General features: G+C 40.5%; 1 protein-coding gene across 1 annotated transcript in view; it reads left to right on the top strand.

The window, feature by feature from the left end:
• Positions 1–11,797, top strand: part of LOC132846008 (potassium/sodium hyperpolarization-activated cyclic nucleotide-gated channel 2-like) — a 69,860-nt gene extending 58,063 nt beyond the window's left edge. Inside the window, exons 6-9 of the mRNA XM_060870499.1 lie at positions 4,755–4,901; positions 5,747–5,987; positions 9,670–9,834; positions 10,230–11,797. Coding sequence (XP_060726482.1) covers positions 4,755–4,901; positions 5,747–5,987; positions 9,670–9,834; positions 10,230–11,137 — 1,461 coding nt within the window. The 3' untranslated portion in view covers positions 11,138–11,797. The remainder of the gene's footprint in view (positions 1–4,754; positions 4,902–5,746; positions 5,988–9,669; positions 9,835–10,229) is intronic.
• Positions 11,798–12,089: the final 292 nt, after the last annotated feature.

Raw genomic sequence — 12,089 nt, 5'->3', positions numbered from 1 at the left:
CATACACACATACACACACACATACACACACACATACACACACATACACACATACACACATACACACACACACACACATACAGACACACACATACACATACACGCACACACACACACAAACACACATACACACATACACATACACACACACACACACAAACACACATACACACACACACACAAACACACAAACACACACACACACACAAAAACACAAACACACAAACACACACACACACACACACACACACAAAGCCCCTGCAAAAGATTTATCTACTTAGCAGACATGCTGTCTTGTGTTGTTTCCACTTAGCTACTGTGTGTTGGCTGTTTTGTATTAGAAAATAGTTAAACGAAGTAGTGGAAGCAGCGTAGCATGTCTAAACTATGCAATGAGAATAAAGGTTGAGCCTCTGACATATTCAAGGCTTTTAGGCTTCCTAAAGAGTCTCATGCAGAAAAAAAGACTACGTAGCTCAAAAAGCGAGAGAACAAAACCTTGTCAAACAGAATTATTTCTTTTCTTCTGTGACCTTTTCCAACAGACATGTGACTATTTTTAGCGTTGCAGCAGTGCTGTTTATATTGAATTAAATTCAACATGATCATTTTCACAGTAAAAATGACCTTCGACTTTTTAAATGCTTCCATAATGTCAGAACACATACTGTATGCAGATTACAGTTTGAGTCAAGGATGCTGCTAGTATTAATACACTGGCACTATTGGGGATTGGGGATGTAACTGAATACATGAACTATTAAAAAACTCAAGTGATGTAGCCGAGGTTGAAAAACCGTCTTGATTTCATATACCTCGCTGACAATTCAAAAGGGTTCAATAGTACAGGGCTCATATTTTATATATATATATATATATATATAATTAGGCCACACGTATTTTGCCTTTGAAAAAAGATCATGAGATTTGGAGCACTAAACGGATACAGATAGAAATTATATCACTGTCTTGCACCCTTAGTAGGGGAACATGTGTAATATGGACCCTCAAGGAAAAAATATAACTTGATGCTTGGAGCTGTAGGGAATCTTTCCTCCTCTCAATTATTCACACCCAGACATTTAGCCTCCAGGGCCACTTTTCTTTCCCTCCTCCATCTCAATTCTCCCCTTCCCCTGTCTGTTTCTCTATTTCAATCAGTAGAGCTGGATGTAGAACTGAAGGTCACAAGTGAGGCATTTGGAAAAAAACACCCTCTATAGCTATAAGTCCTGTTGCTCATCCACAATCTGTCTGTCAGTGCACAGTGAGAAGCCACTGAAATGAGCTCACCATTTCCCGAGACGATTTTATACTTGTTCAGCGTTTTTGTGTTGGTATAGATAATGAATGCTGACTGAGACTGCAGCTGTGCTCTTCTGTATAGGAGTTATTTTCCTATTAAAACCAATCATTGATTTAACTATTATCATGGACATCCAGAGGTTACTTTGGTCACAGTTATGGCTGAAACCTTTTCGCATGGTCCTACAGTCTATGGGATAATGTTATGTGTGATAGATTAGGCTTATATCATTTAATACACTAGAAAAAAGATTGATCATTAAATTTCTGAAAAGATGTAAATATATCATTTTAACATTATCCGTTGAATAAACAATAGGTGGATACTGTGTACTGTCTGCCTCTGACCTCTCTATCATGCTGATAGACAAGATACAATCAGTGTTTCTGCCTGCTTTCTTTGTTTATTCTCTTTTTCATTTCCGTCTTATTTTTGTGGTTCTGAAAATATGTAAAACTGAACTTTGGTTTAGGTTCATAATAAAGCCAACTAGCTAACAGTTTAAACATTTGGATAAAATTTGGACACTTTTAGAGCACTTTTCATTGTACTAGTGAACATCTGTTTACCTACTTCAAGGAATAAATTAATGTTAATACTGGTTAAATAAAACATTGCAAAATTTTACATCTGCAGTGATACAGTATATTACCGGTAGGGCATCTGATCTGGTCCTATATTACTCTTCCACATTAAAGAAACAATATTGTTTGCATATACTTACTGGCTAGTGCACCTGCTTATCCATCCAATTGTCCAATCAGCCAGTCATGACAGCAATGAAATATATAAAAATATACGGATACAAGTCAATTAATGTTCACATCAAACATGAGAATAAGGGAAATGTCAGAACTCCGCTTGGACATTCTCTGCCGGGATATTAGGAGGCTCTCCGGCAGCGTGTTGTATCACGTTTCTTGTCTGGATATGTTCTTAATTGCCTGTTAATTATCATGTTTATTTATTTCCTCCATGTTGCATCTAGCTTTGCGGAGTCCTCGTCTTTTCTTTGTCTATCTTTTACAGTATGTACTCCGTTGGTTCATTGTAATTTTCTGTGTTTGTTTGCCGTATTATATTCCTAGTTCTTGTTATTTAAGTCTCATGTTTTTGTTAATAAACTGTGTTTGTATGGTTATCCCTGCATTTGAGTCGTTTTCATCTTTGCTCTGGGCCACTGCGACTCGCGACAGAAGGACTTAGTGACCTACAGAACCAGTTGGATAACGCCAAGCTCACCTGAACCGACGGCTTGTGGAGCAGTCTTTTTCTTTGGATTTTGGTGCTTCGGACATGCTTCTGTTGAGTCAGTGCTCGTGACCTTGCCTCACTTCTGTTTCTGTAAGGGACGCCATTCTACTTCCTGGTTTTCTGTGGGGGGACACCGCCTCACTTCTTGTCCATGGGGCAGGTCACGGACTGCTTTGTTTATTTATTTTACCCCAGCTGGATATACCCCTTTTTTTCTCTCCCCCTGCTCCTGTGGAAATATGGCCCGGTGTGGGCATTTACAGGTGATGCTTCCTGCCTACCCTCCCTTCAGAGAGTTCCTTTACCCAGCTAGGCTCAGGGTGTTGCTCGGTTCTGGACTTCTTCTCGGCACTGTTGCTCAGTGCTGCCGTGTTCCTCTGTGACAACTGTAGCCTCAGTGTCGTGTTCTTGGCTGATTGAAGTGGAAAAAAAATGTGGTCTACCTATCAGATTGAACCAGCCTAGCAATTATCCTCTGACCTCTCCATTCCCATTCAGATGCTAGATATGCACATTATCTGTGCTAAGATTTTTCATTTGTCTGTTGTGTTTGTCTCATCATTTTGTTAACACCATAATTTCAGTTACTTATTGCCTAGACAACTATTGTTTTACAATTGTGTACGTCTAGTGAGTTAAGAGAAAAGGGCAGGAGCCCAAGTACTTCTTTTTAAATATGATCTGCTTCTTTATAATTTTCTCAATGCTCAGTATTTAAAAATAAAACTGTTGTTCCATTTGTAAAATGTTCCTTTTAATATGGAATTCTGCTTAGAACTGTACAAGGCTCCAATTTGGGCATCAAACATTTTTATGTGTGTCTTTTTTTGCCTCAATGCATTTTTGCCACTTGTACTTGTGTCTGAAGTGCATAGCCTTTATAGGCAAACCTACTGTAAATCACGAAGGAGGCTGACACAAACCAGCACACAGAGACCTCCTACTGTCTGTGAGCTTAACTGACACTACACATCTCACTGGAACCCTGTGGCACAGCTATAAATATGCAGCTATAAATCACCCAACACAACACAGATAGAACAGTCAGACAGCCATCACAGCTCTGTACTAATTCCCTGCATGGGAAACACACCTTCAAGCATGTGTGTGTTTCAGTCTAATACTATGTTTTTCTAATATTTGTTGAAAATGATTGCTGCTATGTGTCTTAGTTGCAACAGACGGATAATAATCCCTCATTTGGCCCATCAAAACCAGCGATGAGATGCCTGACTCAGGCATTAAGCTGCTAACCTGTAAGGAAATGGAAGTCTTGCATAAAATGACTCATTTTACTTCTTATGCCTTTAATCAAAAATAATTCAGGTACTTTTCCCATTGCCTTTGGATTCTGTTTTGTTCTTTTACTCCACATAATGGGACATCAGTGCACATCTGTGGCTTTAATCCAGAATAGTATATTTTAGTGTCTTTCTTTTCCCTTTGAGTCAACCATTAGGAACATTTACCTTTATTAAGCTGTCAGTGAGCCAAGTGAGATACTGAGGCACTATGGCCCTGGTTTCTTTCTACTACTTAATGCTTACGGAGCAGTGTCATGTTAATGTAGCTTTTGGAGCCATTGTGGAGCCTTTGTGGTCTTTAGAGTCAAACAAGGGACAAGTTCAATACTCAGGAATATTAAAAATAGGCTAAGGTTACAAATTGTTTAAGAAAACAATGTACCTAGACATAGTGCCACAGATTTTTACAGTTCCAGGTGCTTGATGCTAAGCTTCTGCATGTCCAGGGTTTCAGGTTTCCTCCCATCACAGAAAAACAATGAAGATAGGTAAATTGGAAACCCTGAATTATGCTTAGCAGTGAATGTGTGTAATGTAATATAGCTTAGCATCCCACATAAGATGTTCCCAAAACCCTGAGTATGTCATATGCAGTCTGGAGTTGTAACAGTTATCATGATACACTGAGTTGTCATAATACTTCATAAGATCATGTTTAAAAACTAAAAAACTAATAAATACTGTCAAGATAGATAATATGACACATTATATCACTGGATGCAAAATGTCATGATAACTAAGGGCCTCATATGAAATCTACAGATGGTCTTCAGTAGGCTGTATAGGGTTATGTACAGCTGTAGTGACCTTTTAGCAAAAATATTTGAGTATTACTATTTATCCTTTAACACACACTATCTAAGAGTCTTGATTTATTTGTCCTCTCTTAGTACAAGCAAGTGGAGCAGTACATGTCGTTCCACAAACTTCCAGCAGACTTCCGGCAAAAAATCCATGACTATTACGAGCACCGCTACCAGGGCAAGATGTTCGATGAGGAGAGCATCCTGGAGGAGTTAAACGAACCACTCAGAGAGGTGAGACCGAGCATGCTTACTGTACATTGTGTGGTGGGAGCGTCGCTGTACACGTCCGTTTGTTAACATTTATGGAAAAAGCATCCCAGGAGCCCATGCAGTTACCTCAGTTCTCTTCTTACTTTCCAAAACAATAAAGCGATGCTGACAGCGAAACGTGTTGTGCTGTACAAACCAATTCATCTCTTAGGAAAAGCGCAATGAGTGCTGTGCATTGCATTTTATCTACTTCAATCTTTTTGTTGTATTCTTCTCTCAGTAAGGATGCTGTTTTAGTTGGTGCATATCCAAATGCTCTTTTGTATGTGTTTCCATGTGGAACATCTATTGGCACTGGCCAATCATGTAGCTCATGCAGATACAGGACAAGAGCTTTAGTTAATGTTCACATCAAACATCTGCATGAGGGAAAAATCTGACGGATTTAAACAGTGGCGTGGCTGTTGGTGCCAGATGGGCTGGTTTGCAAATTTCAGAAATGGCTGCTCATCTTCTATACACACAACAATCTGTAGATTTTACACAGGATGGTATGAAAAAGAAAACAAATCCAGTAAGTGGCAGTTATAGAGGTAAAAACACCTTGTTACTGTAAGATCAGTAGAGAATAGCCAGACTGGCTGGAGCTGTCAGCTACTGTGGTGAACATAAGAGCATCTCAGAACACACAACACACTGAACTCCAGAGACTGTTGTATGTGAAATTAGCAATTTCTTAAATATTTAAACCAGCCTGTTAAATATTTTAACCAACCATGCATTACTTAGTATTACCGAGATTCAATTTTCCCCCATTATGACGCTTAATGTACTATATACTGTATTTCATTTATATTGCTCTCTAGGAAATCGTCAACTTTAACTGCCGTAAGCTGGTGGCCTCTATGCCCCTGTTTGCCAATGCCGATCCCAACTTCGTCACAGCAATGCTAACTAAGCTCCGCTTTGAGGTCTTCCAACCCAGGGATTACATCATCCGCGAAGGCACCATTGGCAAAAAGATGTACTTCATCCAACATGGTGTAGTCAATGTCATTACCAAAGGAACGCTGGGAATGAAGCTGTCTGATGGCTCCTACTTTGGAGGTAAAGTGTCCTGTCATCCAGTGAACCTGTTTGCATAACTGCCTAAATGAAGCTGAAATTAAGCTGTCACATTCTGTAATTAAAGTGCCCAAATTTTAATTAAAACTCTACAACATTTAGAACAAGATTTACCTCAGTAATTAGCATGTTTTACAAGATGGAATTAAAGTTGAATATTTAAACATCTTTTAATGTGGACCATCAAAATCTTTCCACCCAGGCAATAACACCAAACAATGTCTTCTAAGATCTCTCTGTCATTTATGATCGCATAATAATCCTGAGATGGTAATGCAGTTTAACTCACACAACTTTATGTGACAAGCATAATTCAATGAGTACTTAGCCAGCTACAATGCTCATGCTGATAACCTAGCATGATAATTATATCCCTGTTATGTGGAAATCATTAATGAGTTTATTTTACGATATACTGCAAAATCGGCCTGTTTGATGCAGTCTAGCCAGTCAGAATGGGAAGTTGTAATTGAAAGCCAGCAGAAAATATCTAGTAGATACTGTAGATCTCATAGCTAGCTTTGTTATACAGTAAGTGCAGGTGCATGGCTTTTGAGTCCTGTTGTTTACAGTGACAAGGGTGTGGGATGTTCAGATAATTACTCTCTTAATGTGCTCTGCATTTTAATTAAACTCCAAGCCGGTGCTCCACAGGCAACTGGATTTATTCCCCTGCAATTTCTAATTTCACTTAGTGCACCATAATGCAAATGGTGAACACTTACAGCCAGCTGGAATGGATAGTCGATGGCCTTTTTTTCCAGAGTTGCTCTACAAAGGCTTTTAGAGTCTCCAGCTCTATGTCTTTATAAGGCTTTCTTGATTAGAATTTCTTGAATGAAGGTCACTAACATTAACAGCATAAATCCTGGGTTTAATTAGGAGTTCTAATTTGATGTTAAAATATCAAATATTAGACCAGAGATGTTGCCATATACTGTACAATAACTTCATTGATTCATTCCATTACTAGTTTAGTGTTAGTAGCAGCAATAATAGTCTACATTTATGGCATTTTGCAGATGCCCTTTATGTAACTGAGCAATTGAGGGTTAAGGGCTTTGCTCAGGGACCCAGCAGCGGCAGTTTGGTGGACCTGGGATTCAAACTCACAACCTTCCAAGTGATAGTACAATACGTTAACCACTAGGTTACCACATCCTCAACATTAGGTGAGGGAGATGAGTAGTAGCTGTAGTAGTAACAGTAATAATAGTATTCTTATTAGTTGCAATAACAGTAGGAGTAATAGACATCCTATTACTCCTACTGCTATAATAACTGCCTGAAAAATAGTAGTAGTTACAGTACAGAAGCAATATTAGTAAGTATTAGGAGTAGTAATAATAGTACTTGTGGCAGTAGAAGCAGTAATATCAGGAATAGTAGCAGCAGTACTCAATAGCCAGAGGAGGAAGAAAACCAGTAGGAGTAATGATAGTAATCAAAGTAGTAGCTGTAGAAGTAATGTGCTTACTTTAGAGCTTAATGCATTGGCTGTGAATGGTCCGGCAAAGTCATTCAATGTTTTTTTTTTTTTTCTGTCCTCTGCCGTTATATTATTTCCTCACTTATTTAGTGATGATAATCTCTAGATATTCATGTGATTTACTCTACATGAGCAACATGAACTTCCCTGAGCCTGCTAAGCGTTGTAGATCCGTGGAGCTTTTTGCTGAAATTTAGAAGTGGAAGATGATCCTTGTTTAGCTGTAAAATCCTGATGACTCAGCAGTCCTGAGCCGCAGTGAGCAGGGAGGACCGGGAGCTTTTCCCCCCGAGTGACCTTGGAAAGGTTGTGACTAAAACAGATGCCTTCTGTAGTTAAAAGGGTTTTTCAGATGGTCCTCCCCTGGGGTGTTCAGTGAGACAGATATTGAACAAAATCATGAGAGAAATATCAGTAGCAGCACCAGCATAGTTTTTGGTTCCTCTTCAATGCAGTGTGCCGGCCCCCGGGGGCTTCACGAAAAAAAGCTGAGACAGAGATGCAAGTCGGGTTGTTAGCGTGTCTGTTTATGCATATGTGCCTGTGTGTTTTCATGCATGTCTGTGCATGCGTTCCTTTGTTTGTGCATTCATTTGTGTGTGCGTGCTTTCAAATATACTGCCTCTTGACTTGATGAATGGGACCCAGCCGTAAGTGAGTGGCTATGGAGTGACACTGCTGTCTATAATTAACTTCAGCCTCCTGGAAGGAGGATATTGGAATATGCATCTGCTGATCCAGAACTGATTTAGAGCGCAGGCTGGTGGCCGGCTCTGATTGATGGCAAGCTATGTTAATACAGTGGCCGGTGTTTATAACATTGACGAGGTGTGGTAGAACGTTTTCTTCACTCACTGAGGAGAGAACTGCACAAGCTTTTCTTGTTTGTAACAGTCCTTTCTACTAGTACTTAATTCAACTATTGATTTTATTTGCTTTATATATGGAAGGTCACCTGCCATTCTCACCTACCAACCAGCTTTCCAATATCATACACTAGTCTTCCAAATCGGGATGCTTCCTTCTCTATATGAAATGCCGTTCATGCTGTGTCACAGGGCAGCAAAACAGAGGAAAGTGCTACCGGCCCTCTTCCACACACAAGCTCACAGATGCTCACGATTGACTAGTGTGACAGGGAAGAGAGAATACATCCTCCCATCCACCCTGAGAGAAGGGCTAATTTTGCTTCCTTGGCTCCTGGCCATGAATGGCTGTGGCATCGTTTGGATTGGAACTCATATCCTCCAGATGATGGGCCAATTATTGCTCCCATTTGCAGAACATGTATTTATGCTACTTGTACAAAATCTGTTGTTGATGCCAAAAACAAAACCTTATATCGAGGTCTATTTATTTTTAAAAGACAGTGGATGTAGCCAAACAAGCTGATGTATACCAGCATCTTTTTGTAGACATTACACATCAAAGAAAGTCTCCTGTAATTCCAATCACTATATCGTCGCTGTCGGGCGGGAACCTCGTATGTCCAAATTTTTTTTTCACATATTGATGCTATTGGTCAGTCCCCACGTGGGTCTGTTATTTTTACAAGTTATTAACCAATCTAAAGTCTTGAAAATAGCTTGAGCGAAAATCTCATAACTCCATTGGACACTTCAACTGTCCACCTCTTCCTCACTCCGCGGGAGAGCTTCGCGGCATATTTCTCCTCAAGAAGAGTCGCAACGAATCAACATGTCTTCTGAGGTAAATGTCTTCAAAACACTGGACTCAAAGAAAAAAAAATCTTGACCCCCGCTAGTTCTGGTACTCGTCTGAGGACAGGAATTTAGCGCAAGACAATCCACTGCAACGCGGACTAAACCCTGTGCACTGCAGATAAGGTACGGTGTTTTTTTAATTTCCTGAAAAATAACGGTTTTGGAGATACGAGGATTCCGCCTGACAGCGACGATATAATACTCATCTATTTTCATGGTGCATATTGGTCAAACTGAACCATGAATGAGCTCATAAAAGTGAATTGCAGGTACAGACATCAATTCTAACATCTGACTTTGCCCAAATGTCTGTCTCATTTCTATGTTCTCAAGAATTTCCACATATGTTCTATCTCACAGTTCAGTTTAAGGTTGTCAGCATCTGCCGTTATGCAAAATCCCAAATGCAAATCAAGTTGCTTTGTTTATTTGTGGTTTGATTTTCTTTCAGAAATCTGTTTGTTAACACGAGGCCGTCGGACAGCGAGTGTTCAGGCGGAGACGTACTGCCGCCTTTACTCACTGTCTGTGGACAACTTCAATGAAGTTCTGGAGGAGTACCCTATGATGAGAAGGGCTTTTGAGACCGTGGCCATTGACAGACTTGATCGTCTAGGTAAGAGGGTCGTAATCTCTTATTAGCGTGCACTTCACACTTATCTAGCCATTTGTTTCTCTTCAATGTTAAAGGTGAGTGCCAAAGGTTTGTTCACTGCTCTGTGAAAACTCCTAAAGCTTCAAGTCAATGACAATGAAAACAAAATGTGACTTTTGTTTTCATAGTAGCACAGGCATTATGCAAAAAACAAATAGTTTCCCAGTTTCAGTAGGTCAGCTGAGTCACCTATATTATGAAATAGGTCAGTGAGAACAGTATTTTATAAATTGCATTAAAATGCAATGCAAGTATATTCTAGAACTGTGACTAAATTCCATTACTATAAAAGAAGTGCAAATGTGCAATGACAGCCTTATTTGTAGATTTGTAAATGACCATCCTTTCCCTACCAGGTAAGAAAAACTCCATCTTGATGAACAAAGTGCAGCATGACCTCAACTCTGGAGTCTTCAACAACACAGAGAATGAAATGATCCAGGAGATTGTGAAGTATGACAGAGAAATGGTCAAACTGGTGGACTTTCAGCGCCCACGTGCCATGTCTATGACAGCCGCAGTCCCTGGTGGCATGTTTGCACCACCGTGCCAGTCGCAGGGTGCTTCAGCAATCGCCACCCTACAGCAGGCCGTAGCCATGAGCTTCTGTCCACAGATGGCAAATCCTCTGGTGGGCCCAGGAACTCTTCAATCACCCCGCATGGTCCGGCGCTTCCAGGTAATCCAGAACCTTTCCAGCCCTGCATCTGTCTCTCCCATGCAGCCACAACCACCAGGCGCGTGTGCTTCTGCTGCCACATCCAGTCCACCGGTGCAGAGCCCACTGGCACCAACGGGCTCAAGGACATTCCAGTATGGCTGCAGCCCCATGGGTGGGCGTACAGGATCTCAGCTGTCACTTGTCCAGCAGCATGTGCCCAGTCCAACACGCAAAGGTGCTCACTCCCTGCAGCATGCAGACAGCCTGAGCCAAGATGCCCGCACGTTGTCCACTTCTCAACCTTCTTTGCCCCAGGATGGAGTGACAGGTGTTGGTACCAGCCCACCACCCTCAGCCCACGTTTCCTCTTTGTCCATTGGGCCACAGCAGGCCCCTCACCCTGCAATACCTGGGCCCTCTGGAATCAGAAGCGCTGTACCTCACAGAATCGTACATCCTCACCAGATGTCACCCTCCACTCCACCTCCTGTTGGTGGCGCAGGGCCAAGCTATCTTGAGCCAATAGTGCACAAAAAAGATTCTATAGTTAGCCTCCCTGAGACAGACTCAACTATCAGATCCAGGCTGTCCTCAAACCTCTGACCAAACTCTGGTGTATGTTGACATGGTGGCACTATTGTGTGTCCGAAGGTTTTCTGTACCCAAAGGAAGCAGAATGTGTATTGTGTAGGGGGAGAAATCAGATCCTTAACAGATACAAATGCCACCATTTTAACTAGCATGAACAAGTGGGATTTTCCTAGCTCACCCATTCATGTAGTTACTCTTTCGTTCAGCTATCAATTTGCCCTCTGCTGTCTTTGTTATGAAGAAGTAAGTGGATAGATGAAAAAATCTGTAGTATTCTGTAGAGTCCATACAATGCAATCTGGCCTGAGCTAGGACTTAAAGAAAATCAGGGACTTGTATCACATGACAATGATGAAATTTTAAGCTTTGCAAAAGTGTTTTTGAGTGTTCTTTTGTTCTGTATAATTGTAGCAAATAACTAGCTGTTCTTCATAATCTTGTAAAATATCAATGAAAATAGTATTATAGACCGCTGGGCGATCTTATATTGATATGTAAATAGAATACATTTTAAAAGAAAAATGACACAAAATATCTTCATTGTACCCACTCAAAAACCAAAGTTGAGCTTGGTTGAGTTTGCTCATGTCTGTGTGAAATAAGAAAAAAGAATTTAAAAGAAGCGCCATTTATTTAACTGCCTTTATTCCAAGTTTAGAAGCCATATATGTGGTAAGTGTGAGTCTATTGGGGCGTGAAGGAAGGGTGGGGGGTCCGGGGCTCACGTTTGTTATTTATTTATTGACCTGTTTTCTCATGAGAGTGTAAAGCCACTATAGTGAAACAACTATTTTTTCTTTAATTTATTTTGCTGGGCATTTTGACAGAAGCATTTGTAATGGTAAAGACAATACCCCAGAGCTTTTGGTAAGCTGAGAGGTCTTACTGATGAACATCACTGACTATTAGGAGATACCAAAACAGTAGTAAATAGAAATGGATAACCAAAAGAATCTATTTCTTA

This window comes from Tachysurus vachellii, chromosome 1, assembly GCF_030014155.1.
Source record: "Tachysurus vachellii isolate PV-2020 chromosome 1, HZAU_Pvac_v1, whole genome shotgun sequence".
Classification (NCBI taxonomy): domain Eukaryota; kingdom Metazoa; phylum Chordata; class Actinopteri; order Siluriformes; family Bagridae; genus Tachysurus; species Tachysurus vachellii.
The sequence above is the reverse complement of the archived record's forward strand: the minus strand, read 5'-3'. Positions and strand labels throughout refer to the sequence as shown.